A 26,990-nucleotide genomic window follows, 5' to 3' on the forward strand; every position below is an offset into this window, starting at 1 on the left:
ATAGAGTCACTATAGAGTCGCAAGAGTCAACAGTTTATTTGACTATTCTTTATTATGCACGTTGGCTCAGGCCCTAAGTGTACCCGGTGAAGCCGAAGTTGGCGTTCTCCATCTCCTCCTTGGTGCGTAACCCATAAAGCTCGCCGATGAGGGGTGGCACCCATCGTGTGGTATGGAACATAGACTCCCCCACCTTCCAGTTGGGCACATCTTTCATGATGATGGCCTCCTCCTCCAGGTTCTCCCGAAGAATCTGCAGGGTCCTGTGGTCACAGGGCATGGCTGAGCTCAAGGCAACATCTGCCCCTTCCCAGCCAGACGGCGCCACTGGCCTCCCACCCCAGCCTACCTGCGGTCCTTCTCTGCCTGGAGGAGTGGCATGAGGGCGATCCTGGCCTCCAAGTCCTCGATCAGCAGGCGCCTGGAAAACCAATACCCAGTGTGTCAGACGTGACTGCTGGGGAGTGTGGGACACAGACAACACTGGGCCACAGGGTACTGGTGGGGAAGGGGAGGGAGGGGTCATCATGGGCCACCTGAGTTGGGACAGGAGGGCAAGCTAGGGCACAGCTGGCACAGGCTACAGCAGCCACAAAACTGTTGGCTTCACACTTCCCTTTCAAATAAACATTTTTTTAAAATCCTAAATATAGCCCTGCTTGATGCTTTGGATGGAGGGGAGAAGCACCAGGCTCTGGGCCTTACAAAACCAATTCCCTTTGTTCTCAAAATAGCAGGGTGCTAGGCCTGCTGGCCTTCTTCCACAGTTCCTATTATCCCCACAGGGAGTCGGGAACCTCTCAACTTCAGGGGCTGAGGAAACAGAACCCAGTGATACGGCCTAGGAAGAGGATTCTTTCCAGTGACACTTTTCATCTATGACCCTCAAGGTCTTGGGTTCTCTTGTACCTGCCTCCACGTACCAAGCCAAGCCTGCCTCTGCTGGTTACCACCCACGGAGCAGCTATGAAGCCCAAGTCCAACAGCTGAGGACCTGGTCACCGCTCTTTGCTTCAGCTGGGAAGTAGGGACTGGATACACATTTCTCCCTGTACAGCCAAGGACATCCTCATCCTCACAGAGACCCAGTGGTGAGCAGCCTACCTACGCTCCCGGTTCCACCTCATTATTCTCCAGTAGCCAAAGATCAAGGCCCCGATGCCCAAAGCAAACATGCTGTATCCTGTAAGAGAAACAAGAACCCCCTCTCAGGATGGTGACTTCCAGGACCCCATTCAGTAACACTGGGCAGTTGTACCCAGTGAATTATCTGCTGGCTCTGCTTTCTACACCCTCCACAGGTAGACTGTCCTTAGCCACTTCCCCAGAACAGTCTGTCTTCTGCTGCTAGTCAGGGCAGTCTGGGCTGCCACACTTTCTGAAGAACACAGGAGAGCCCCAGAGTCTAGGGCTCCGTATTAGACATTTGCATTACAATTCATAACAGTAGCAGAATTAATTATGAAGTAGCAACAGGATAGTTTTATACTGGGGAGGGAGTCACACATGAGGAACTGTAACAAAAGGGTTGCATTAGGGGGTTGGGGATTTAGCTCAGTGGTAGAGCCCTTGCCTAGCAAGTGCAAGGCCCTGGGTTCATTCCCCAGCTCCGAAGGAAAAACAAAACAAAACAAAACAAAACAAAACAAAACAAACCATTGCTCTATAAGGAAGAGGCTGGAAGTGCCCTGGGGTGCCACACAGCCTGCTCCTGACTCCAGGAGTGGTGTAGGCATTGCAGGTTCAGCGGGGTAGACCACCTGCCCTGCTTCCAGGGGAGACAGGGGCCACCATAAATAATTACTGAAGACCAGCAGGGGCAGTGCCAATCCTGACTGGCAGGACAAGCCCCAGGGGTCACCTACCAGTGACTACAGATGGTATGGAGGCTGGGCCACAGGGGGGTAGGTCAGGCTCTGGGGTGCAGCCTGACTGTCCCTGGATCTCAGCAAGCCTCTAAGGGCTGCCCGGATCCTAGGCTAGGCTAGGAGCTAAACATTTCTCTCCAAGCCAGTTCAAACCTTAGGGCTGTGTTCCAGGCTGAGAGGTACAAGCTCTCTGGGGAAGCCCCAGGTGTTCTCTGGCCAGTTGACCGTGGTACAGAGGCAGCACTGCACCCTCATTTTCAACAGCTAAGAGACTCAGCCCTAGACTATGGGTTGAACAGAAGAACAGGCCCTGGTGGGGAGCTCTGGTCCTTACACGTGGGCACCCAAGTGTTGTCCTGGCTGTATCTAGAGTGAGAAGCCTGGGACAAGAGTCACATGCCAATGCCCAGCCCTTTTCTGTACCTGGGTGGCTACAGAGATCGCTGGGGTGGGCTGCATTTCAGGAGGCGCCATGGAGGTTGGAGGGCTGGGGTGTGTAGGGGTAGAAGTCACATCCTTCACTTCGGCCCCCTACTGTCACCTTGTGTCATTCTTTGCTGAATCGGTAAGTTTGTGAATGGATGCAGTGTTCCCCCACACTGTGTGCAGACCCAACACAATCACCATCGGAACCAGGACCTTTTCCCCTTATAGAAACCCACAGGCAGGTCATTAAACTCACGTGGAAGACAGGGAGGTGTTGGCTGCCTTCAAGAGCAAAGTTTTAGGATTCGAATGCAACAACCTCAAACAGCCAAACAGCTGTGTATGCAGAAAGACATGCTGGCACGGGGACAGTCATGTTTGCTAGGAGGACAGAACCAGGCGTTCACAATCCACAAATAAACCCTCACATTTTACGGCCAATTGCCTTTGTACAAAGAGTCTCAATAATTTAATGGGGAACAGAAGTCTTCTTAGCCCAAGACCACTGGCAGCATGAGATGCACAGAGCCCCTGGTCTCCTGGAGCTGGCTCCGCTGGTGGAGTGCTCGCCTGCCTCACAAGCTGACCTCCTGTCCCTCCCTTATCAATAGTTCAAGGTCATCCTTAGTTTGAGGCCACCTTAGGCTCTCCATGGGACCTGTTTCAAAAAAAAAAAAAAAAAAGAGAAAAGAAAGAAAACAGTAGGCTGGGAGTAATACAGGAAGGCTTGAGAGGCAAAGGCAGGTGAACCATCAGGAGTTCACCTGCATAAAGGTCTAGACCAGCGCTCCTATAATCCAAGTGCTCAGGAGGGAGGCATGAGAACCACAGTTTGAGGCTTCCCTAGTGTACTTCACGTTCCAGCCCAGCCATGGATACATGCTCTGGTTCAAACAGAGGAGATGTGCACATCACAGCCCTGACCCAACTCACACGATAGATATATAAATGTATCTAGGAGAACACAAGCCCAAATTCCTTAAATAAGAGGACCAGTCCTGTTGTAAATGACACCATTAGCTCAACAGGTCATAGGGAATGACAATATTTGCAGGGATGACACAGGATCCAAGATACAGACTCAAGTCACCCATAATGAAAATCACATAAGCTGCCCCGTGCAGTGGCTCAACACCTTTAACGCCAGCACTCAGGAGGCAGAGGCAGGGGAATCTGTGAGTTCAAGGCCTACCTGGGCTACAAGATAAGTTCCTGCCCAGCCAGAGCTACACAGTGAGATGGTTTCAAAACCCCAAAATAACAACAACGAAAGGTCTGCGTGGGGTGGTGAAGCTGTGAATGGAAGCCATGTCCAGCTACAGAGGAAGGGAGGTGCACAAGACACACCAGTCTGAAGCCAGTCTGGGGTCTGCACACAGGGAGGCTCCTCCTGGCTTCCCCAGGCTATAGCAGTTCCCGGCAACCAGAACCAGAAGCAGAGCCACAGGCAGGGATGCTGACACAATGAGTCCCACTGGCTAGTTTGTGCACCAGGCTGGAGTGCGACTGAAGAAACACTGCAATGCCTACATCCACACAGCCAGCCGGGTCTGCAGTGGGTAGTATCCTATCCGCCATGGCCAGCCGGGACTGTGGTGGTCTGCATCCACAACCCCAACTCCAGGGAACCTGACGAGTTCTTCTGGCCTCCGTGAGCACCTGCATTCACGTGCATACAGACACTTCACTCTTACCCAGGTATGGTGGTGCACGTCTTCAATCCCAGCACTTGGGAGACAGAGACAGGTACATCTCTGTGAGTCCGAGGCCCGCCTGGTCTACATGGAGTTTCAGGCCAGCCACAGCTATATAGTGAGACCTTGTCTCTAAATAAATAAAAATTTCAAAATAAACAAAAACACCTGAGTGTCTCAAAACAACAAAACAAACAAAAAAGGTGCAGGGCACCAACGCCCAGGGGAGCAGTGTCAAGAACTGGAGAGGAGGGAGAAGGAACACTGTGACTTCAGAACAAAAGGAAGGGCCAGGCACATGGCTGAAGCTGTAGCCGGCTTCCTAACAGGCATGAACCCTGGGATCCATAGCCAGCAGCGCAGAAACCAGGCTTAGTGACACACTAAATGTCATCCAGCATTCACGAGGCAGAAGCAGAGGGATCAGAAGCTCTGGGTCATCCTCATTTACACAGAGAATTCAAGAGCTACAATGAAGCTTGTCTCTAAATAAATGTGGGAACACAAACATTTAAAAACAAATGATGCCGGGCACACCTTAGATCCCAGCAAGCAGGAGGCAAGGGCAGGTGGAGCTCTGAGGCTGGTGCCCAGCCTGGTCCTACAGAATGAGTTCCAGGACAGCCAGGACTACACAGAGAGACCCTATCTCACAGAAACCAATAAACAAATAAATAAGTAAGCCACCCTGACTTGGGGCCACCAGCTTAGTCTAAGTGCAGGCCTGAGAGGGTCAGGCCTGGGTGTCTAACACTTCAGAAAAGACAGAAAGGGGTTGGGGATTTAGCTCAGTGGTAGAGCGCTTGCCTAGGCCTGGGCCCTGTCCGGTCCCCAGCTTCAAAAAAAAAAAAAAAAAAAAAAAAAAAAAAAAAAAAAAAAAGAAAAGACAGAAAGAAGACTGGCAAGATGGCTCAGCTGGTAAACACTTGTGCTGCAGAATAGAACCCACAGAAAGATAAAAGAAAACTGACTTTGCAAAGCTGTCCTCTGACCTCTACATTTCCATACTCCCCACAGATATTTAGTAATAAATACTAAAAAACAGAAAGGAAGGAAAAAAAAAAAAAAAAAAAAAAAAAAAGCCAGGCAGTGGTGGCACTCGCCTTTAATCCAGAGTTCCAGAGTAGCTGGGGCCCTCTGCAGGAGAGGGAGCACTTGCTCTTGCAGAGGGTGCTAAGTTCAGTCTGCAGCACCTACATGGCTCGCATGACTTCAGTTCCAGGGGATCTGATGACCTCCTGTGGTTTGCACAGGTACTGGGCATGCATGCAGTGTACATGACCAGATGTAAGCACTCAGAAACATCAGGACTTAAATGTTGAAGGAAGAACGAAGACAGAGGCTGGCACGATGGGTAAAAGGGCTTGCTGCTAACCTGAGAACCTGAATTCAATCCCTAAGTCCCATGCGGTGGACGGAAGCACATTCCTCAAGTTGTCCTCAACCCTTTATGTGCAAAAAGGCACTGCACACCTGCTCTCATTCACACACAAAATGTAATAAAAATGAAGAAAGACAGGGGAGAGACAAGCAGACCCAGGCTATGCCTCACAGCCAGAACAGGTGAGGCTCTGGGACAAGGGACAGAGGTTCATATTTTACATATCAAAGCCGACTGACTTGGCCTCCAGGTTCCCCCAGCATCCCTCAGTGTGTACTTGGCACACCCAGTCCCCAACCCTGAACTATCGAGCCCAGGGGCTGGGTTGCCTTTCCCCCAGAGGTTCCTCTCTCTAGAATACAGAAGCACTCTTCACATGGCCTACCTAGGCTAGCCTTGAACTCAGTGAACCCATCCTTGCTTCTCATGTCTGGGATCTAAGGTGAGCTGTCACATAGGACCTGAAGTCTTGTTTTCTTAGTTGAGGCAGTTTGCATGATATGCACAGTAAAGTCTGATGAATAAATTCCAAAAATCTAAATTCGTAGAAGGTAGAGTTAACGCACTCAGGTCCTTTGGAAGAGCATCAAGTGCCCTTAACTACTGAGCCATCTCTCAGTTACTGAGTCCATTTTTTCCTAGGGTGAGATGGCATCATATAGTTCAGGTTGATCCACATAGCCCAGGATGATCCTAAACCATCGATCCCCACTGTTTCAGCATCCAAAATGCTGAGATGATGGGTGTGCACCACCAAGTCCTGTTTATGCAAGGCTGGGGGTTTGACCTAGGGCTTTGAAATGCTAGGCAGGCACTCTACTAATTGGGCCCCAGTCTCTAACTACTGTATTTCTGTAACTCTGAGCATTGAGAGTGGGGACCTTAACTCTCTTCATATTCTTTCCCTATTGAAGTCGATAATAAAATTGTAAATGTTACTTAAAATACTTTAAGAAAACTTAAAAACACAGCCTAGTATGGTGGGCACATGCCTGTCGTCCTGGCACTATGAAGGCAGAGAGCTGGGATGAAGGCTGGCCTGGGCTCCATAAAAGTCTGTAGAAAAAGGCAGAAAAGGAACCAGTCCTAGGGAGGCTAGAATTTAAGACTAGCCTGGCTTCTATGCTACGTTATAATCAACACACATCCTGCCTCGGGTGGGTCTGTCTGTCATCCCAGCAATCCATTGGCAGATGCGGGATTGCCACGAGTTTGAGGCCAGCCTGGGCTATATAGTAAGCCCCTATCTGCAAAATCTAAAAAAAAAAAAAAAAAATTTTTTTTTTAAAGTATAACGGTGCATACCTATCAGCGTAGCTTTCGAAAGTGAAGGCAAGAGATCAGGAGTTCTAGGTCATCCTCTGCTACAGAGTTTGAGACCAGCCTAAAACAAACAAAAACGCCTAATTCCGGGTTAGCGCTTCTCGCAGGCTTAGTTTCCCAGCCCGTGGAAGCCAATTAGAAAACAGGGGACGTAAAAAAAAAAAAAAAAAAAAGCTTTTTTGGGGGGGGATTTACGAAGCGGGATAAAAGCGCTAGGCTAGAGGGAAAGGCCCTGGGTTCAAATCAACACTCCGAAAAAAAAAAAAAAAAAAAAAAAAAAAAAGAAGGAAAGAAAACAGGGGACGTGAACAGTCAGGCTTCTGGGATGCTGCACTAGAGAACCAAGACTCCAACTCTGCCTCCCCTCACATCGTGAGCTCTGAAGCCCGCAGGCTCTCCTCTCTCGCCTAACCGCATAAAAGAAGCCTGGTCTGCGACGAACAGGTCGACACCTAGACACTGACCCGACAGTCCCCGGCGGGGCAGGTTCCGCTTGTAGTCGATGGGGCCGTAGCCCCCTGGTGGGGGCATGTCCTGCTTCACCTTCGACGCCGCCATACTGTCAGGATCCGCGACTTCCGGTGGCCAGCGGAAGTGAGGCTACTCGCGGCCGCCATTTTGAGTGTGGCGGAAGTTCCGTCACTCGGGAGGTTCTCCCACAATTCTGAAGCGTTCCGCTAGCCTTTTGCGGTCCGGAAGTCAGTCATTCCTCGTTCTGGCCCTAGACGGGTGTAACTGTGGTTGGCGTCTAGAGCTCTCTTGGGCGCCTGTTCCTTGCACTAAAACCCTTGGAGTTCACCTACTCTCATTCGTGAGCCATGGTGGTCAGGCTCGAGGTTTGCAGATTGCCCCTTTCCACCCCCACCTCCAAGGGCCAAGGCAACAGGCTGGTTACCACCCAGCTTAGCACCATCACTTCAGGGAGGGACTTAGCCTGTTCCACATTAGTGGTCAGTCCCCTCGCCAGTGGCCTCTCATGAGGAACTGACCATTCAGGGCGATTGAGTCACAAAGCCTAGGAAGGGTTTAGGGAGCCCGCGGGGCGGGGGAGGGAGGGCCCCCACCCCAAAGCCGAGTGACGCCCGCAGTCACTTCACAAGGCAGAAATTGTTACCCGGGCAATAAAAGTCATCGCGGCTGTAGGGCCTTGGGAGTGGGCACATGGGGGCACGGGGGTGCAGGTGCCAAGCACCATGGGTTAGGCCCGAGATTGGAGTCCGGCCGCCCCCCGACAGCAGCCGCCTCCTGCTCCCCGCGCGCCCCGGGCGCCACCATGTCGGGCGACAAACTCCTGAGCGAACTTGGCTATAAGCTGGGCCGCACGATAGGTGAGGGCAGCTACTCCAAGGTGAAGGTGGCCACCTCCAAGAAGTATAAAGGGACGGTGGCCATCAAAGTGGTGGACCGCCGGCGAGCGCCTCCGGACTTCGTCAACAAGTTCCTGCCTCGAGAGCTGTCCATCCTGCGGGGAGTACGGCACCCGCACATCGTACACGTCTTCGAATTCATCGAAGTGTGCAACGGGAAGCTGTACATCGTGATGGAGGCAGCAGCCACCGACCTGTTGCAGGCAGTGCAGCGTAACGGGCGCATCCCGGGGTCGCAAGCGCGCGAACTCTTCTCGCAGATCGCAGGCGCTGTGCGCTACCTGCACGACCACCACCTAGTGCACCGCGACCTCAAGTGCGAAAACGTGCTGCTAAGTCCTGACGAGCGCCGCGTCAAGCTCACGGATTTCGGTTTCGGCCGTCAGGCGCACGGCTACCCAGACCTAAGCACTACCTACTGCGGCTCGGCCGCGTATGCGTCACCTGAGGTGCTCCTGGGCATCCCCTACGACCCCAAGAAATACGACGTGTGGAGCCTGGGCGTTGTGCTCTACGTCATGGTCACCGGGTGTATGCCCTTCGACGACTCGGACATTGCTGGTCTACCCCGGCGCCAGAAGCGCGGCGTGCTCTACCCTGACGGCCTCGAACTGTCGGAACGATGCAAGTCTTTGATCGCCGAGCTGCTACAGTTCAGCCCGTCCGCCCGGCCCTCAGCGGGCCAGGTGGCGCGCAATGGCTGGCTGCGGGCCGGGGACTCCGGCTAGGAGCCGGGGTTCTCGCTGTTCCCGCCGCACCAGGCACAGAGCCAGGGCGGCGCACGCGCGAAGGGCGAGCTTCGGGAAACCCGCGAAATCGCCGCGCGCCACTGCGCACGCGCCCTGTCCCTTCCCCTTCCCCCACGGCGGCGGCCCGCTGAGGCCGGCTGTTGGGTTCTGATTCCTCCTACACAACCCGATTGCTGGAGAGCGCATGCGCATCCTCGATTTCTGGTGAGAAGGCCCCGGGAGGGGCGCAAAGAGAAGAGAGAGAAGCATTGCGCCTGCGCGGAATGAGCTGTTGCGCGGTGGGTTACCGCGGTGCAGAGAAACTGCGGATCAGCCGTGCACGCCAAGTTCCAGGTTGGAACCTGCAATAAATTCGCTCTTCCTCGCAAATGGCTTTAGCCGTAGAACCTAGTCACTGAGCAGGGGCTGGGGAGCTTTCGGCACTTTAGAGAAAGGCACATATGTGGAAATTCTAGCTTTAGACCTAAAAATCTCCGGGAGTGGGGAAATTCAAACCCTGATCCTACATGTCCCCAATCCGGACAAATTTCTAAAAGTTCTATAGTCGTTCCCCGGGATGTGATGACGCTTGAATTGGGACCAGCGCGACTGCCTGTTGGCTGGAACAGCATTTACAGCTGTGGGAACTGTACCCACACAGGTGTCCAGTTGTGCAGAGACAGCTGTGGTTTGTACTCCGGTCTCTTGAAGCTGGGAGTTCTGAGTGATGGTACTTTTCTCCATAGGACGAGATTACAGGGAAATAACAGACCCAGCTACTGGTAATCTGCTTTGTTGGTGGTGGTGGTAGTGGTGGTGGTGATTTTGTATCTTAATGTTAGATCAAGGCGTGGCTACTCCAGACATCGCACTATGCAACCTAGGATGGCTTGGAACTTGGATTCTCCTGCCTCTACTTTCCAAGGTGTGCAGCCCCATTCTGCATATCTTGGGACTTCGAGAAGAGGCTTCAACCATCCTTGCCTTCAACAAGGAAGCAAGTGCAATACCAAGTAAAAGAAGAGCCGAGATGTGGAGATAGGTGTTAAGTTGTAACTGAGGAACACCCGTGGGCGGTGGTATCCAGGGACAGACTAAGGCTGTTTGGGGCTGGGCCCAAACCATTTAAAAGGACACACAACAGAGTGATGCTGGTGACGTTCCTGAGGCTGGAATAGGAAAGGAATGAGAAAATGGAGGGAGCTAACATAGTACTCTAAATGAAGAGGCAGATGGGAGTCTTGCCTCTGATTTTACAGGGGTTTGGTGACAATGGCTGTTTGGAAAACATGTATGAGGCCCACATAGTCTGAGGGGCTGCCTGGTCGAGCGTCTTACTGGGCTCAGCCCCAGATCCCCTCTCCTCCACAGGTTTCTGGTGCCCTGGAAGTCGAATGTGAAACTGTTTCCTCATGCTGGGCCCTTACTGCCTTATTGGCAGATGGGGAAACTGAGGCTATAAGAGGGGGGGGGTCGGGGTTGGGGATTTAGCTCAGTGGAGAGCGCAAGGCCCTGGGTTGGTCCCCAGCTCCGAAAAAAAAAAAAAAAAAAAAAAAAAAAAAAAAAAAAAGGGGGAGGGTCTAAACTCCAGGGCTAGAGAGAGACACCCCCACAACACACACACACACACACACACACACACACACACACACACACACACACACACACACAGAAGGAACCAATTGATATGGGCTGTATATTTGTCCTCAGCACCTGAAAAACAGGGCAAAGGCACCATCCTTGGGGTTTGGAGAAGAGTGTGGCTTAGACTCAGGGTCTATATTGTCTTTTGAGATTCCAGCACACTTTGCTCAGAATGAATTCTTATTTTCACACTAGTTGAGTTCACCCACCCACTTCCCATTTCCCCTCTCTCTAGTGTTGGGGGTGGAATCTAGAATCTTACTGTCACTAAAGAGATGATCTACGAGCAAGCCCCAGCCGCTCACTGGGGCTTTCCAGGCATGGACTGTACCACTAAGCCACAGCCCCAGATTTGTTTTTGAGACAGGGTTTTGCTATGTAGGCATGGCCAGCCTGGGCTACTCACTGTGTAATCCAAATAGAAAAATGGAGCAATCCTCTTGCCTCTGCCTCTTGGGCAGTGAGATTCCAGGCATGCACCAAGACCAGCTACCCATTTTTCTTGTTTATCTGTCTATGGGCTTTTGTTTTGTTGTCGGTTGGTTGGTTTTGTTTTTAAGGCTATATAGCTCTGGCTATCCTGGGACCCTCTATGTAGACCAGGCTGGCTCCAAACTCCGAGACCCACCTGCTTCTGCCTCCTGAGTGTTAGGATTAAAAGTGAACACCACTGTGCCTGGATTCTCCCCACCCCCTCCTTTTTCTTTTTTTTTTTTGCTGATCTAGGTGTCAGCTGACAGTCTTTATCCCCCCCCCCCCACCCCAATGCACATTATGATGTTCAGTTTAGAGGTATCAGGTCATAGTGAACAGAACTAACGATTCCTGTTTCTCAGCTTAAAACAGTGCTTAAACCCATAGCTTACAGTTGGCCTGCGGACACCTGGGGACACTGAGACAGTGCCTGACTCACAAGGGCAGAGCCCTGGAGAAATGCTCAGAAATGCTGGGTCCTGGGCATCAGTGTGGATGCATCATGGATCAGGAAAAACCTCCACTGGCTCTGTGCCTTGCAGAGGTGAGGAAGAGCCAGCAAGCCAGAGTTACACGGTAATACACTGTTTCAAGAGCAGGATTAACATGTGTGCAGGGTGTGTGTGTGTGTGTGTGTGTGTGTGTGTGTGTGTGTGTGTGTGTGCACACGCATGCCTGTGCGGCGAGAGAGGAGAGAGAGAGAGAGAGAGAGAGAGAGAGAGAGAGTGTTAGTTCAGTAAAGAGAACCCTCATTTTTTCCAAAAGACCTGAATTCAGTCCCAACACTCCTGTTGGATAGTTCACAATAGCCTGTAACTGCAGCTCCAGGGAATGTCACCCTCTTTTGGTCCCCACAGGCACCACACACACTTGGTATATACATTTACACAGACACATACCTATGCACACAAATACAAATTAAAATCTTAAAAGGCAGGGGGATTGCTGGGCCTGACATGGCTCAGTAGATAAAAGTACAGAGAAGCTGAGTTCAGTCCTAACACCCACATGGTGGCTCACAACTGTAACTCCGTTTCTACAGGATCTAACCCTCTCTTTGGGTATCAGGCATACATACAGTACAAAGGCATACATGCAGGAAAATATCCATACACAAAAAAGTTAAAAGGCTGGGTATGGTCCTCCTAGTAGTGACCCCAAGCATTGAGGAGTCAGAGGCAGGCAGATACCTAAGTAATAGAGGCTAGCCTGGTCTACATAAAGTTCCATGTTAGCCAGGGCTACACAGTAAGATCCTATTTCTAATTTTTTTTTTTTTTGACCTGGTCTATGTAAGCTTAGCTGGCCTAGAGCTATGTGAACCAGATTAGCCTTGAACACAGAACCACCTGCCTCCTGAGCACTGGGATTAAAGGTGTGCGTCACTACATCTGGCATCAATTTAATAGCTTTTTCAACCAAGCATTGTGGCACTACACACATTTTGGGTGCACCAATAGTCACACCATCTGAGGGGCAGAGGTAGCAGGATGAAGGAATTCCAGGTCAGCCAGACTAAGGAAGGCCCTTGCTGAACAGAACACTCAGTTTCACAGCTCTGAATGGTTTAGAAATCACCAGCTTTGTGCTTTAGTCCCCTGGGTGTTGGGATGACAAACATGAACTATAGCTTGAGCGTCTGACTCCCCGCCCCCTTCTCCCCGACACACCCTGGCGGAGTGTGCTAAGGGTGGCTCAGAGGCATACCCGACACATTGCAGGCAAGATACTCATACACATCTTGTCTTTTGATTGAGATAGTATTTGTAGCCCTGTTTTGGAATTCACTTTGTAGACTGTTAGCCTTAAACTCACATACTTCTGCTTCCTAAGTGCTAGGTTAAAGGTGGTATACCACCAGGCCAGGCTTAATTTTATTATGTTAGGAGTGTTTTGTTTGCATGTATGTCTGTGTGCTATGCGTGTACAGAGCCTATGGAGTATCAAACTTCCTGAGACTGGAGTTCCAGATGATTGTGATGTGAGCTGCTAATTTGGTGCTAGACTAGAACCTGTGTCCTGTGGAAGAGCAGCCAGCACTTAGCCATCTCTAGTCATCAGCTTCTTTAAAGAAAAATATTTCCAATGGTGCTGGATGCCTATAATCCCCACACTTGGGAGGTAGAGGTCAGTTCACAAGCAACCTGGGTTATATCAGATCCTGCCTCAAAATAAACCCATATAAAACTGAGCATCTCAAGTGGATGCAGACCTGACTGTGGAATGAGCCCACGGCTGTCTGGGCTGAGAACATTGCAACAGCAAAGCCCCACAGGCCTGAATAGAGGCCTGTGTGACCTCAGATGGGCTGAACTCTTGAGATTCTTACCTGAATCCTCTGCCTGCTGAAGTTAAATATGATGCTACAGAGATCAGAGTGGAGGGGTGCCATTCTCAAAAGGCATGTGCACCCCACCTTTCACTCTTCCAATGTAAGGAAACTGGAAGCTGGGACAAAACACTGGAGCCCAAGGAAATTAAGGAACAATACAGCTGACATTTGGTCCATTTCTTTATTGTCCTTCAGGTTTCCGACTTCCCCATGACATGGTGGCTACCAATTTCAGCTCATTATTGGAACATCTATTCCAGTTGTGGTGGCACACTTTAAAAACATGTATTGTCATAGGTTCAGTCACAATAAATACAAGTAGCAACTGCCCCAACCCCCATACCTTGTACTAGTGTAACTGTTAAACACTGAGGATTATAAAACTGACCACCTTTTGGAAACAGTCCAAGGTCTTCAGGCTGACATCATTCAGAATGATGAGGACCACCCATCCCCTAAACAGCACTCAGGCTGTGAGACTGTAGCATAGAGGTGTGTTACAGCCAGTACTTAAAACCCTTATTACTGCCTAGGGCAAGCTTCTGCTTTCCCTGAGGTGGTGGGGAGGAGGGGAAGTTAGGTCGGGAGTCTGCCCATAAGACCAACATCCCAACAACCCTAGGTCACACATCTGGCAAAAGCCTGGTTCCTGATGTTTCCACGTTCTGGACACCAAGCACCTAGGGGTGGTTAAACAGACACAGGTGTGTCTTACGCTTGGCTCCTTCAAACCTGTCCCCGAAATGAGTGGAGGAAATGGGGTTGCCTGTGACCTTGCTGACGAGAGCCACTGATATTTGTGATTGCCTTTGGGAAATCGATGAAGTAGGAACCATCACCTCCATCTTCACCTCCCCAGGGATAGACAGGAAAGTTACAAGCCAGGTATGGAGGTGCAAGCCATTAATCCCAGCACTCGGGAAGCAGAGGCCAGTCTACCTCTAGGGAGTTTCAAGAAGCCCAGGACACAGACCACTCAGGGTAGGGACTACAGCCAGTTTCAGTGGGGGTGGCAGCTTTCTACCCTAAATACCTGGTCCTCCCGGCCCAGTCCCCAGACTGATCATCTTGAGGGCTTGCTGCTTAGGCCAGTGTGGCACAGAGGAATGGGCAGCACTTTCAAGTAAGCTAAGGCACCTCACTCCAGCCCTCCTCAGAGACCTTCACCACAGCCTGTCATCCTGTTTAGTGTGACCCACAGACAGAGGTCTGTTCTTTGTGAGGTGCATAAACTTGACCCACGAACGTTAGATGACAGGTGGATGTCGTGATTGGCAGAAGTCATTAGACTTGGGAAACTGAGGGGTAGGGAGGTCACAAATGCACCAGGACAATAGAGCTCTCAGTCAGACCATCAACTCAAGGGAAGGTCTGCATCCAGTTCTAGGTGACTTGGTCTCATCAGTGACTGCACAGGGATGAGGACTTCTGGCTGAGGGAAGCCACCCAGTGTTGCTGTTCCACGGAGCCAGAAGGCTTTAGCCTAAATTGCTGACCAGAGGCTCAGCCACTCAGGAAGTGTAGATAACAGGAACTAACTTGCCAGGCACAAAAATACTCAAGGATTGAAGAAATGCTTGCATATATTTTCATATTTTTTTTGGTGTAAAAACAACCCCCCTTAAAAAGTCAACTTCTGTTAATTCCCCCAAATCCACCCTGGGAAGTGACACACTTCAAAAGTACTGAGCAACTTGGGTATCACACAACAAAAGGGTCTTCCAAAAACTCAGAACGCCCACATGTCCAAATGATTTCTAAAGATGGAGGATTTCCACACAAGTGATCACGGAGTTAAATGAGCCTTTATTAGGAGGAGGCAGGGGCATGTCTGCAGAGGGCGATGGTCTGCAGAACAAGGGTTTAAATTAAAGTCCCTAACTGTATTGTGTCAAGGGAAACCAGGGCTGGATGGGGAAACGACGGCGACCAATCACATGAGCAGAAGGCCGCACCGTGCGTGCTGGACACAGAGCTGCTTCTGCCTTTCACCATGGAACCCATTGTTAAGAGTGGAGGGAGAAGGAAACAAAACAGAACAAAAGTAGACTCAGCCCTTTCAGACATCCCTGTGGACTAAGAGGGAGTAAGCCCTGCTGACTCCAGACCTAAGGGTTCTGGCTGGGCCCTACTTGGATGCCTCTTGGCAGGCATGGGCATCTTGAGATTGTGTCCATCAAAATGAAGAGAAAAAGGATAGAAATTTTTAATAAAATAAACCACGAAAAGTAACCCAGCAGCCTCCCAGCCAGCAGTCAGCTCTGACTCCAGCATGGCGGACCCCAGCATCCCTCTGGAGCCTCTGGATGTCAGACAGATCTGGGCTGCGGTTCATTCTGCTAAGTGTGGAAGCCAGGGACTGCAGTGAGCAGCAACAGACACGACCAGAGCCAGGGTGGCACCTGCCATCTCTGCTGCTGCCACTCTGAGCATCCTCTGGGGTAGAGCCTGCCAGACTGCACTGTGCACAACCATGACCCTGGGTCTATGCAGTTCACTTTAATTCCATCATCATTATGAGGTGATTATAAAAAAAAACAAAAACAAAAAACCCAATAAAACCCAAACTTCAACCTATAGATGGCCATGAAGAGGCAGAGACTGGGGAGCTAAGATGGGAAAAGCCAAAAGAAAACGAAATCCCGGCTCAACTTCGGGAGCCCCCGGTGCCAGTCTGGCCCGGGTGTGTCACAGTGTCCAGGGTGAGCTCCCACCCACGCTGGCCAGGCAGAGCTGGCCCCAAGGTCCGAGTTTCTGCTGGTGTCGGGCAAACTAAAGGCAAAAAGGAAGGAGAAGGCCCATAGGGAAGGTCCCTGGTTCTGATCCTGGGCACCATGGTGGCACTCTCCTGGCCACAACAAGGCAAGAGCCAAGGCCTGAGCTGTCTCAGGCAACTTGCTAGGAGGGTAGTCTGCGTGTCCTAGACCAAGGGCCTCGGGAGAGCAGAGGGCCTGTCCTCGGCTGGGCCGGCTCCCACTATTTCCATGTGGCTGATTGGGGGATGGAGCGTGGAGGAATCATGTCCAGGAGGTATTCTCGCTGTCGGTCCACGGCCGAGGAGCTCTTGTGCACTGCCAAGCTTGGGCTGACGAAGGCAAGGGTCCCACCTGCAACAGAGCAGTAATGGGCAGTGGTGAACCAGCGAGGTAAGGCCCTGGATACAGCCTAGACTCAGCTGTCTCAGCACATACCCAGTGGACCCAGGAGCAGGATCATGTCCCACAGACCTCCACGCTGCCCCCAATCCCAGACCCTACTGAGGTGATCAGTGGTTGGGCTGAGTGCTAAGAGATCGGTAAATTCATACAAGGGCTCTTGCATCAATGCATAGAGCTTCATGGAACAGTAGGACTCTGAAGAGAAATTCTCCCTCATGGCTGACAGCATACAAATGTGAGGTGAGGGCACATATGGGCTAACTCCTCTTGAACTCCTCTCTAATTCAACAGCAATTCCTACACTGCCCAGGCTTGTCTCAAACTCTTGGGTTAGAGTGATCCTCCTGCCTCAGCTTCCCGAGTAGCAGGGACAAAAGCTGAGTATCACTGTGTCTGCTCTCCTACTTACAAACTCCAGGTACGTCCAGCTCAGGCAAGCCCACTAGTTCTTGGCTCTGTGTCGTGAACATGCCAGGTGCGCCCAGACCCCTGTGCCACTCCTACCACACTGCCTGCTCAGGCTTTCCCTGGCTTTTGACTCTCGCTGCCACATACCCATGCCTCCAGCTGTTTTTCCCACAGGCTGCAAGGAACGCTGAGCCCAATACAGTGGGCTACAGGACACTAGAGTTAGGGACTAGGAGCCCCTGCAGGGATTCCTATGCTGAGGATGGCATCACACTGTTCCACTAACACCCAGCACAGCTCACCCTTTCTGGGTTCATGGTTCTTCTCTGGTCTGCACAGAGAGAAGGCCAAGAAGAGATATGGGCCAAGGCTGGCAGCTGGTATCCCTAAGCTCTAGGGCAGGGCAGCAAAGCACCACTAGCTGCTAGAAAGGGTTGAGGTGGGTGGGGTTAAGGGGCATGTGAGACAGGCTAAAAGGAAGCCATGAGCCAAGCCCTTCTTTTTTTTTATTTAAAAAAAAAAAAAAAAAAAGCCCTTCTACTAGAGTGTCACTTGCCTCAAGATGGGAGCAAGAGGCTGTGCTCTCAGGAAGGGTAGAGGATGCAGACTCTCTGTACTACTTTTGATGCCCTTATTAAGATTGAGGAGGAGGCTGTTGGGAAACTGTGTCAGACTGCATCTCACAAACAAGGAAAGGTGGCCTAGTGGCAATGGGTCCCCATAGAGGCAGAGGTGTACCTGTGCTCAGAGGTGTCTTTTTCCAGTTGGAGGCGGTGCCCTTGCTGGTGCCCACGACTCTCTCGGAATGTCTGCCAGTCCTGCTTACCAGGGCCGTAGCTGAGGCTGCGTTCTGCAGTTTGGGTGACTGGCTGAAAGTGTGTAGAACACCACGAGGTGTTGTGGCTGAACCCCGGGACAGCTGGCTGGAAGTCTACGGAAGTGAAAAAGAACCGGGCTTATGGTAGGCAGGGGTGGGTAGGTTACGAGTAGTCTCTCCTTGTCTGGCTGACCTCTTCCCACCCACTTGGGTCCTTAGAGTCCAAAGTCAAAACGGCCATGTGAGTTACACTAGGGGATAGATAAAGAGGGAAAGGAGGAGCTAGTCAGGGGAGGTCTGTGAAGAGGTGAGAGGAGATCTCGAATGAAAGCATGAAAGCGAGTAAGAGCACGAGCACACCCAGAGCTGGTAACTACAGTCGAGTCTGCAGCTGGGCGAGGCCCTGGCCGGGTTCTGACCTGTAGTACGGACCCGTTATTCCAGTCACGGGCCTCTCCTGAGCGGAACGCCAACTTACGTCGGGGCTTTATGACCTATACAAATGGGATTGAAAGGTATGTCAGCAAGGTCTGACACTAATCCAAACTGGCTGAGGGTACCCTATTAGACCTGGCCATGGTGACAGTGCCAACACCCGCTGGTTCCACATACTGCAGGAGAGTGTGTGTGTGTTTGTGAGGTACAATGTGTGATCAGACAGAAACCACAAAAAGGAGCCAGGCACTGGGTATGGTGGTGGAAACCTTAATCCAAGCACTCAAGAGGCAGAGGCACGTGGGTCTCTGTGAGTTCTAGGCCAACATGGTCTACATGGTGTGTTCCAGGACAGCTGGAGCTACATGGGGAGACCCTGTGTGAAAAAAGAAAAGGAAGAAAAAGAGGAGGGTGGGTTCAGACCCACTTGGTGTAAGGAGAAGCAGGTTCTGGAGAATGGGTCTCGCACCACTCTCCTCCAGCTAGCCAGGGTGCTCCAGCTAGGTTTTCGGCAGTCATTTTACACGGAAGAACTTGCCAGTGCACTGGGGGTGAAAGCTACAAAATCTAAAGAAACTGCAAATTAGTGTTTTGGCTGCCAAATGCCAGCAGTAAGTGCAATTTAGCCTGCAGTTAACCACCAGGCGGGTGGGCGGAAGGGGGCGCCTCCGGAACATCCTGCCATCTAGGGATGGCAAGAGCTTCAGCTCTCACCTGCTTCAGCGAGGGATGTGGAGCTGCAGTCTCAGCCTTGATGCTGGCGGTGCCCACGCCCTGCTGCAGCAGTCGCTGCTCCATCTCCTGCTCTTGTTGTAGCGCCTTCACGAAGGCGGCCTTCAGGCGACTGGTGTGCTCCACTTTTAGTGCCTTCTTTTGGTTGGATGTCATGCAGTTCTCACACATGACAGCTCCACCCTTCTCTCGCCAGCGGCATGTGAAGTCTGTCTTACACTGCACACACATGTAAGGCTCCCGGGATAACACGGCAGCAGCTGAGGTGGCAGAAATCCTGCCCGCTGCAATAGATGGAGAAGGCTGTGGCCAAGCATCCCGGGACTCTTAAAGGTCACCTTGGCCTTGCCATGCACTAACACAGGTGCTAAAGGAATCAGTCACCCTGCAAGGGCCTGTGGGCAAGTGAGTATTCACTCCCTCTCCTTGGGGATATGATACCCAAACCCTGAAGACAAGTAACTTCGTCATCATGTGACTGGCAATAGAACTAGGTCTGGGCCCCAGGAGCAGCTGCATTACGGAGTTGCTGACAGATACTCTGGGCCTCACTGCAGGCCATAGCATGGATGGGGCAGAAGGACAAACGCAGACTGAGGGACTTTGCAGACAGGACTCTGGGGAGGCCCCAGAGCTAAGATACAGTAGTCGTACCAACTGTCTACAGCCCTGACCGAACCTTTCCTGTGCACATCAACACTGAATAAGGGTATGGACTAGACTGGACCTGCCCTGGGCCAGTGCTTTGGTACAGAGCAACAGGAGAGGAAACCTGACCCCAGTGACAGGCTGTCAGAGCAAACTGCTGGTATTCCATAGGCAGATACTAGCCTCCTGTTGGGGAGGGAATCCAGAACTTGCATGCACTTAGTGCTCTTCATGAGTGGGCACCTCTCCAGCAGTTCTTTGTTCAATGTCACCTTACTACAGAATGCAAGCACCCAGGCTTCCCAGCAATGCACACCTAGTCTGTCTCTCCCGGCACCCCGAGAGACACAGGTTACTAGCATCATGCCACAGAGTGGGTTGTTCAGCAGTGCTATGCTCCAGGAATGCTGCAGAAAGTTACTGAAGGAAGGAGTATGCAAACCTCAGACTGGGCCACAGTGCCCTACGCTGCAGCTAGGTGTGGCCCTAACTCGAGTGTGTGGGGCTGGGGGGTCCTGGAAGTCTGGAGCAGACACTGAACAACCCAGATCAAGGGAGGCAATGGCAGAGATGTGCATGCTCCTACCAACACTTTCCTCTCTGCACTTTGGAGTGAACAGAAGTCCTTCTGTGTGCACTCTGCCCCTCACACCTGTGTGTGAAGCAGCACTAAGGACCACAGTCAAGGGGCCAAGATTCCCTGGATGTAGTCATGTTCACCTTTTCTGCTCATGGTATCTGACATAGTCACTTGAGGAAGGAGGTGAGTCCGACCACCACTAACTTGCTCTCCAGCTCAACACCAAGATGCTTGGCCTGTGTCTGGGTCACCCACACTCTTTCCCTTCTCTTGCTACTTCAACGGGGTCCTGCAGATGTCCTATCTGCATCATCCCCAATGATAGTAAAGAAACCTGGCCCAAGCTTTGAAAACCTCTGCCTTCATAACCCATGCTCATGCAAGGGTCAGTTTCCTGCAGCAGTTATTCCACCTCACCCCTACCCACACTGGGGACTGACTTCACAGCAGAACTGTGTCTCCCCAGAGGCTGTAGTGCAAGGTGAGGCCATCTACTCACCTTGCGTCTCCAGCAGGTTCTGCACCACTTCCTCCAAGCCGACCAGATAGATGAATTCATTGTTGGCAGCACTGGGCAAGAAGTTCATCTCCGGAGCAGGGGGCTTGGGTGGGGGGATCTCCAGCAGTGTCTTCTCCAACTGCTTGCGCAGCGCTAGCTTGGCAGCAGCCTGCCGGCTAGCTGGGGACTCAGCAGAGGCAACCACAGAAGCCACACTGCTGGGAGTAGAGTTTGCCTGAGCAGAGCCAACTGTTGTCCCCTTCAGTGAGGCTGCCGTAGGCTGTGGAAGACAACCAGGGGAGGCTGAGAGCAGCACCTAAAGCAGGCTCCATCCCAGATGCACACTGGAATCCTTATAGGATTAGAATTGGAGTTGGGTATGGCAGTCCATCCTTTAATCCCAGCTCTAGGAGGCAGAGCTAGAGTTTGAACCTGGGCTATAGTAAGACACTGTCTCAAAAACAAACCTGTGGCCTGTCCCCACATAGATCCATGGCTGCAGGAACAAGGAGATAAGGATAAAGCCAAGCCTAGGACAGGACCAGGCCACTCAGGTTTTGTGCACCCAGCCTGGATGGGAAGCTGTGAGGTCCATACCCAGAGTGCTGCTTCTAGAAGTTCTGAGTGTGCACAGGCCCACAGGGAAACAGTTCCTGTTCCGTCCTCACCACACTAGCTTCATAGCTCCATTATCTTGTGTCTCCACCCACCCACCACTGCATTCCTGAAACCAAGGTTGACCATTTCAGTGGTCTCGTTGTGGGGATTGTCATGATCTCCCTCCAGAAGATACAAAGAGGACTGTACGCTCTTTCCCTGGATGAAGTTACCAAAAGCCCCAAAACACTACTCTGCAGGGCTCTAGATGCTAAGGCCCCACTTAGCATGGGACCCAGCTCAGATCTCCACTGTGTGACTAGCCAGGACCCTGGCTCTGTCACTAGCAGAGCTCCCTGGTGGCATAGTGAACATAGCAGAGGTGGGACACGGGTGCTATGCGCTGTTGCTCGCTCTCTAGGCCTTTTGTTTCAGCTGGGACACGCCCTTCCAAGGAGGTGCCAGAGACAGTCATTGTGCACTAGAGCTGGACCTAAACACAGGCAAACACCCTTTGTCAGAGCTGTCCAGAATCCAGCCTTGTCTTGTCTAAGGAAGGCTGAGGAGGGCAGGACGTGACAAACAAGGAAGAAAGAACTCGGCTCGTCAGCAAAAGGCCTGCAGACTGGGTAATTTCATCTGTCAGACAAAACTCCTAACTCTAGCCCTTTTCTTCCCATCCTGCTACCCAGGGGTGGGGACAGACCCTCCCCGTCTCAGAGGCTCTGTATAGAGGTGGAGGGACACATGGCTAAGAATAGCTAACTGTGCTGTAGGAGAATGTGACATGCTGTCCTCCTAGCCTGCCCAGAGGATCTGAGCAAGTCAGCAGGAGCTGGGGGAGGTGCTGCAGCAGTGGCTTTTCTGAAGGCTGGCGGGCTTCTGAAGGCTCTGGTGTCCCTCTAGTGGTCTCCCCATCCTAAAGTAGTCCCCACTTTCTCAAAAGCTTCCTAACTGCTAACGGCTAATATGCTTTGTGATTTCCACATCTAGAACTGCACCACCACCCTCAGGGGGTTCAAGGCCCCTCCAGTCCCTGCTCCCACCCCTGCCTCCCACCTAGGTTCTGGCCTCACCTGAGGGATATTGACGAGCAGACTGGTGTTGGGGACATTGGCGACCCGGATGAGTCCCTGCTGGATGATCCTCTGTCCCTGAATCTGCATGCTGGGCACTGAGGCACGGGGGGCCAGGAGGAGGGGTGGTGGCCCCGTGGAGGAATGCTGTCTGATGTTGTGAATCTGCTGGGAGATAGGGCATAAGAAACACCACTCAGACTAACCAACCTTGGCAGGCCACAGAATGGCTGGGCCCTTGGTCCTGCCCCAGCACACGTACCTGACTCACCTGGGCTCCCCTGACAAGTGGTGGCATGACTACTTGAGAGCTGGCCTGTGGTCCCAGTTTGGCAGACACCTGCTGCCCACCGCGGACCAGTGGTGGTGGGATGATGCTGCCGGGTATCCGAGTGGAGGAGGTCTGTCAAAGACACCAAGGCCCGCCCAGGTCTGTATGAGTTTTCCTTTCCCTGAGGAATTCCTTCACCTCCTCAGTGCTGAGATGAGAGGTTTAAGGCACTTTATGTGGGGATGTTTTTTGAGACAGGGGTTTCTCTGGGTAACAGCTCCAGCTGTTCTGGAGCTCTGTAGACCAGGCTGGCTTCAAACTGACAAGAGATCCACTTGCCTCTGCCTCCTGTGTGCTATTAAAGGGGTGAGCATATGGCTTCAACTCAGGGCTTTGTAACATGAGGCAGGTATTCAACCAATGAAGCCACAGTCCTAGGTTGGTTTTTGTTTTAAGCCAATTAACCCAAGATAAACTAAAATGCCTATTTGTTGTATACATTACTATACCAGGAATCATGGGAGCCCAGAGGAAGTTATTATGAGATTGTGACAGAGTCTCCAGAGTCTGTGGGCAGAGGCCTCAGTAAAAGCCCACCTAAGGGTGCCTGTCCTATTCTAGCCATTCCCCCCGCCCCCGCCCCCGGAGCTGAGGATCGAACCCAGGGCCTTGTGCTTGCTAGGCAAGTGCTCTACCACTGAGCTAAAGCCCCAACCCTATTCTAGCCATTCTTTCAGTCTTTTTATTTATTCTTTTGGAGCTGAGTACCGAACCCAGGGCCTTGCGCTCTACCACTGAGCTAAATCCCCAAACCCATTCTTTCAGTCTTACTGAACAATCACCACAGACCAGTCTGAGGCATCGATAGTAGCCTAGTTTAGTGGTGTAACTTGGGGTACATGTGACCGTCTGGTCCTTTAGTCTGTTGAAGCCCCATGCCACCTTACTTGGAAGGAAGTCCACAGGACCAAGGGCTGTGGCTGCTTAGCAGCCTGACTGTAAATAGTGGTTGGCTGGGCAACAAGCAGAAAGGCACACTAACCTGGAGTGATGGCTTGCCAGCAGGAATGTTCTGGGGACCCCGCACGAGTGGGGGAGGGGTGGTCACAGTGCTCCCTGAGGAAGCTGTAGGCTACAAGATAACAGGATGCATCAGCAGGTGTTGGTGTGTGAATAGTCACACGCACACACATACCACCCCCCCCTTAAAATTACTTCCTGCTTGCTCCCTTTTTGCCTCAGCACCCTGTGGGTTGGGCCTTTGCCCTGGGCCAGTCTCTCTGAGGCTCTGGGGTAGGCAAGAGCACAGTACCTTCTGGGCAGTGGCTTCCTTCTGTATTTGACTCTGTCGCAGCTTCTTCAACAAGACCAGCTTTGCTTCCTCTAGCCTCAATTCCTCCTTCAGCTGCTTGATCATCCGTTCTCGCTCTTCTGGGCTGCTTTTCTATGAGAACAAAAGCACAAAATTGGGGAAAGCCTTAGCAGAAGCTCTGCAAAGCGCGGTGGCTGTGCTTCTGGGCATGGGCACAGGCTCTGCAAAGGCTCACCAAGAGCGCCTCAGTGCTGGTGTCTTTCAAGGCCACTGTGGTCAGGCCATTCACCCTTGGGCTTGATGGCTGCTCGCTGTCAGAGAGCACAATCACATCAGGCGAGGGAGGTCTCTTCTCAGACTTCATGTCACTGTCAAATGGAGAGAAACAGGTGCTTAGCAGGATAGAGCACCAGGCAGGCCAGACTACAACAGAGCAGTAGGTGCATGGCACCGGGCACTGCCAGCCTATCCCAGGTGCCCGATCACTCCTGGCCTCCTCTTGCCACCCGCATCATGGATATCATCACTGGTCATCAGGGCCACCCACACCAGATGGTGCTCCATCTTTGAGTACTCGGGTGCAGCATGGATACTTCAGAAAGTGCTACTTGACCCCAGAGCTCTGTCACAGGTAAACAGAGCTTCAGATCTTGGTCTGTTGTCTCAGCCCTGAGTGCTGGGTAGATGAACATCTGCACTCAAAAGCCATTCACACTGGGAGCTAACCAATGGGAAGCCCTCCCCTCCCTTAACCTAGTCCCATACAGTCTCCAGAAGACTGAACAGCACAATGGCATACTGTTAACTTTTGCTTTCTACCTCATAAGGGGACCTGGGGTCATTTGCTGTGCTGTGCCGTCCCTACCTAGGACATACATAGCAAGTGGCTGCAGTGCCTACAAGTTTTCAAACTCAAAGGCCTTTTCCTCACTGACTCCACGCTCCCGTCTGTAGAGCGTGATGGCTCTGTCTTCAACCCTGCACACATACTGACCACTCTTTCCACAGCAGCTAAAGACCAGTCCGTCTCTAAGCTGCTGGCCCAACACAGCCTACATCAGTTAACCCACACAGGAGCACCCTAAAATTAGACTTCCCTCTTTGTGAAGGGTGTTAAAGGGCATACACATTTGTTGCTTCTAAATCCTTAAAACCAATCTGCTCTGTTGCAATAAAACAGGAGGGTAGAGGGAGGCATTAAGTCCTAGAAAAAGTACTGTCCACAGAGAGCAAGGTATAAACTGCCCCTGGATGTGTATCCCTGCTAAGTACCTTGTGGAAAAGCAGCTCAGAACATGTCCACTAGGTGGCACTAGGACACAGGAGACAGGATAAAATTAGGTGGAAGTCACAGTGCAGATCTGGTTTTGTGGTTTGGGCTAGAGCAGAGTGAGGTGAGTCACTGGGTTGAAGAGACTCTGGGTCCCCACCAGTGGTTCCTGCCAGGTGTATTCTCAAAAAGAGTAGGCATGGGGGGCCGGAGTAGGGGCGGGGAGAACAGAGGCTGACCGGCCTGATGCTGCCTCTGGCTTCCCGGTTCCTACATGACACTATACATAAACACTGACCACAGCCTGATCTTTTTGGCAGTGGCTGCCTGCTCATCAGGCCAAGAGTTAGGACAAAGTCTGAAGGGCCAAGACTGGGGTCTACAGAAACTGGAGGTTCTTGAATGCTAGGCTTTGGCATTTCAGAAACCAATCATGTAAAAGGAACCCTGGAGGGGTTGGAGAAACGGCTCTATGATTAAGACAACCTAGGCTCAATTCTCAGCACCCACATGACAGCTCACACTGTAACTCAAGTTCCAGGGATTTGAATAGCCTCACGCACACACATAAGCAGGCAAAACAACAATGCACATAAATCAATAAAAAAAACTGAGAGAGCTGGAAAGATGGCTCCACAGTTAAAGTACTGGCCGCTCTTCCAGAGAACCGGGCTCGATTTTCAGCTCACGGCTTTCTGAATTTCCAGTTCCAGGGCAGCCACCCTCACAGAGACATACATACAGGCAAAGCACTGTTGCACAAAAATACACACATACACACACACATACATAAATCTCTTTAAAAAGTTTTTTTTTTTTAAATCTGGACATCTATCTTCCTCAGGTCTCTTAAAACACTCTATGACAGTGCCAGGGGCCCCCACCCAAGGTCAGGTTTCAAGGTAATCCTGTGACAGCTTCAACTCCAGTCTACTGACTGTGCATGCCACCAACTGCACACTGTGGCGCAGCCCAGTGCTGTGGCTGTGGCACTGGCCCAGGAGAGTGCCCAACTGGACTAAACAGCTAGGCCTCACCTAGGACAGTTATAGTTCAGAACTGGCTTTCTGGGCAGACTGAAGGGCAGTCAACTGTGGGGTTTATCTCTTTTCTATCTTTCTGAGTTGTCTTAATAAAATTTGAGATTTCCATGAGGGATGAGGGCAGGGCTGGGGCAGAGACCATTCTGGGCTCAGGCTTCATTGGAAGGCAGCCCTGACCACTGTGCTCTCTGACCCTATCTTGGGCCCCAACTAATCAATAACTCGTCTCAGAGATGATGTCACTGCTATCAGTATCACTCAGCATCCCAGCAGCAGTCAGCCTGGAGTGAACTTCCTCTATGCTAATCAGGCCACCAAAAAGTCATGTGACAAAGGCATTTCCCTCCCCGGTGGTCACGTGACCCTTTAACTGTGCCTTCCACTGTGAAAACCATGGCAACGGGCAGTTCTAACCGGTTTGTGACACACAGCCTTCATTTTGAGAAGAGGTAAGGGTTCAGGTGCTGTCAGAAAATGGAGGCTCCACTTTCCCCTTCCTGCGCAGCCTCCAGGGGACTGGGCCTGTATCCTATATCCTGTGCTCATCTCTTACAAACTGAGAAACCACAAGCCCCCCTCCTCTCCCTTCCAAACGGAAAAAGCTTTCCAAAGATCAGCTTTTAACACAAGTATTTTCAAGATTCTCTGTACTTTTCTAGACAGCTTTTAACTTAGAAACAAGAACACACGCAAGAGTCACAGGTGCGATTTCAGCAGAAGACTTTCAAAACCCACAGGTAGGAGAGAGAATAAAATGGAGAGAGGCATGGAGAGTGGCATGCAGACCTCTGGAGCATGGCCAGGCCGTCTGGGACAACTTTATCTGGATGCTGTGTGAACCGGTCCTGCCTGCCTATGCTGAGCCAGGCTCCTACCAGAGATGTGTGCAGTGTCCTGGAGAAGGGGC

At 51.6% G+C, this 26,990-nt stretch overlaps 3 protein-coding genes across 12 annotated transcripts in view; 1 reads left to right on the forward strand and 2 right to left on the reverse strand.

Moving 5' to 3' along the window:
- Positions 1 to 12: 12 nt before the first annotated feature.
- On the reverse strand, positions 13 to 7,313 carry Ndufa13 (NADH:ubiquinone oxidoreductase subunit A13). The gene is made up of 4 exons (XM_032918874.1): positions 7,157 to 7,313; positions 1,105 to 1,183; positions 350 to 421; positions 13 to 263 (listed from the first exon to the last, which is right to left on the reverse strand). Exons 1-4 carry the CDS (start codon positions 7,248 to 7,250, stop codon positions 74 to 76), a joined length of 435 nt encoding a protein of 144 aa, XP_032774765.1. The 5' UTR covers positions 7,251 to 7,313; the 3' UTR covers positions 13 to 73.
- A 105-nt stretch (positions 7,314 to 7,418) lies between these two features.
- Tssk6 (testis specific serine kinase 6) lies at positions 7,419 to 11,453 on the forward strand. Its single transcript, XM_032918871.1, has 2 exons — positions 7,419 to 9,569; positions 11,293 to 11,453. The coding sequence occupies exon 1, from the start codon at positions 7,966 to 7,968 to the stop codon at positions 8,785 to 8,787; it is 822 nt and encodes a 273-aa protein (XP_032774762.1). The 5' UTR covers positions 7,419 to 7,965; the 3' UTR covers positions 8,788 to 9,569; positions 11,293 to 11,453.
- Positions 11,454 to 13,404: 1,951 nt separating this feature from the next.
- The window catches only part of Gatad2a (GATA zinc finger domain containing 2A), an 89,298-nt gene continuing 75,712 nt past the window's right edge, over positions 13,405 to 26,990 (reverse strand). For 4 of the 10 annotated variants that reach the window (XM_032918529.1, XM_032918530.1, XM_032918528.1 and 1 more), the window contains exons 3-12: positions 24,006 to 24,138; positions 23,771 to 23,902; positions 23,501 to 23,590; positions 22,450 to 22,590; positions 22,188 to 22,355; positions 20,515 to 20,794; positions 18,770 to 19,071; positions 18,040 to 18,114; positions 17,542 to 17,734; positions 13,405 to 16,344 (exon numbers count right to left, since the gene is read on the reverse strand). In XM_032918529.1, coding sequence (XP_032774420.1) covers positions 16,214 to 16,344; positions 17,542 to 17,734; positions 18,040 to 18,114; positions 18,770 to 19,071; positions 20,515 to 20,794; positions 22,188 to 22,355; positions 22,450 to 22,590; positions 23,501 to 23,590; positions 23,771 to 23,902; positions 24,006 to 24,138 — 1,645 coding nt within the window. In that variant the 3' untranslated portion in view covers positions 13,405 to 16,213. The remainder of the gene's footprint in view (positions 16,345 to 17,541; positions 17,735 to 18,039; positions 18,115 to 18,769; positions 19,072 to 20,514; positions 20,795 to 22,187; positions 22,356 to 22,449; positions 22,591 to 23,500; positions 23,591 to 23,770; positions 23,903 to 24,005; positions 24,139 to 26,990) is intronic. The other 6 variants (XM_032918524.1, XM_032918523.1, XM_032918525.1 and 3 more) reach the window with 6 other exon arrangements.

The sequence above is a fragment of the Rattus rattus genome, chromosome 13 (assembly GCF_011064425.1).
Source record: "Rattus rattus isolate New Zealand chromosome 13, Rrattus_CSIRO_v1, whole genome shotgun sequence".
In the NCBI taxonomy this organism is placed as follows: Eukaryota; Metazoa; Chordata; class Mammalia; order Rodentia; family Muridae; genus Rattus; species Rattus rattus.

What these genes read in the sequence shown, in the direction of transcription:
- Ndufa13 (XM_032918874.1), bottom strand. Translation starts at nt 7,250, where the DNA reads ATGGCGGCGTCGAAGGTGAAGCAGGACATGCCCCCACCAGGGGGCTAC. An exon ending in AGGTGGAACCGGGAGCGTAG is followed by an intron (nt 422 to 1,104) that starts GTAGGCTGCTCA and finishes TTGGTTTTCCAG; the next exon opens with GCGCCTGCTGATCGAGGACT. An exon ending in CAGGCAGAGAAGGACCGCAG is followed by an intron (nt 264 to 349) that starts GTAGGCTGGGGT and finishes CTGTGACCACAG; the next exon opens with GACCCTGCAGATTCTTCGGG.
- Tssk6 (XM_032918871.1), top strand. Translation starts at nt 7,966, where the DNA reads ATGTCGGGCGACAAACTCCTGAGCGAACTTGGCTATAAGCTGGGCCGC.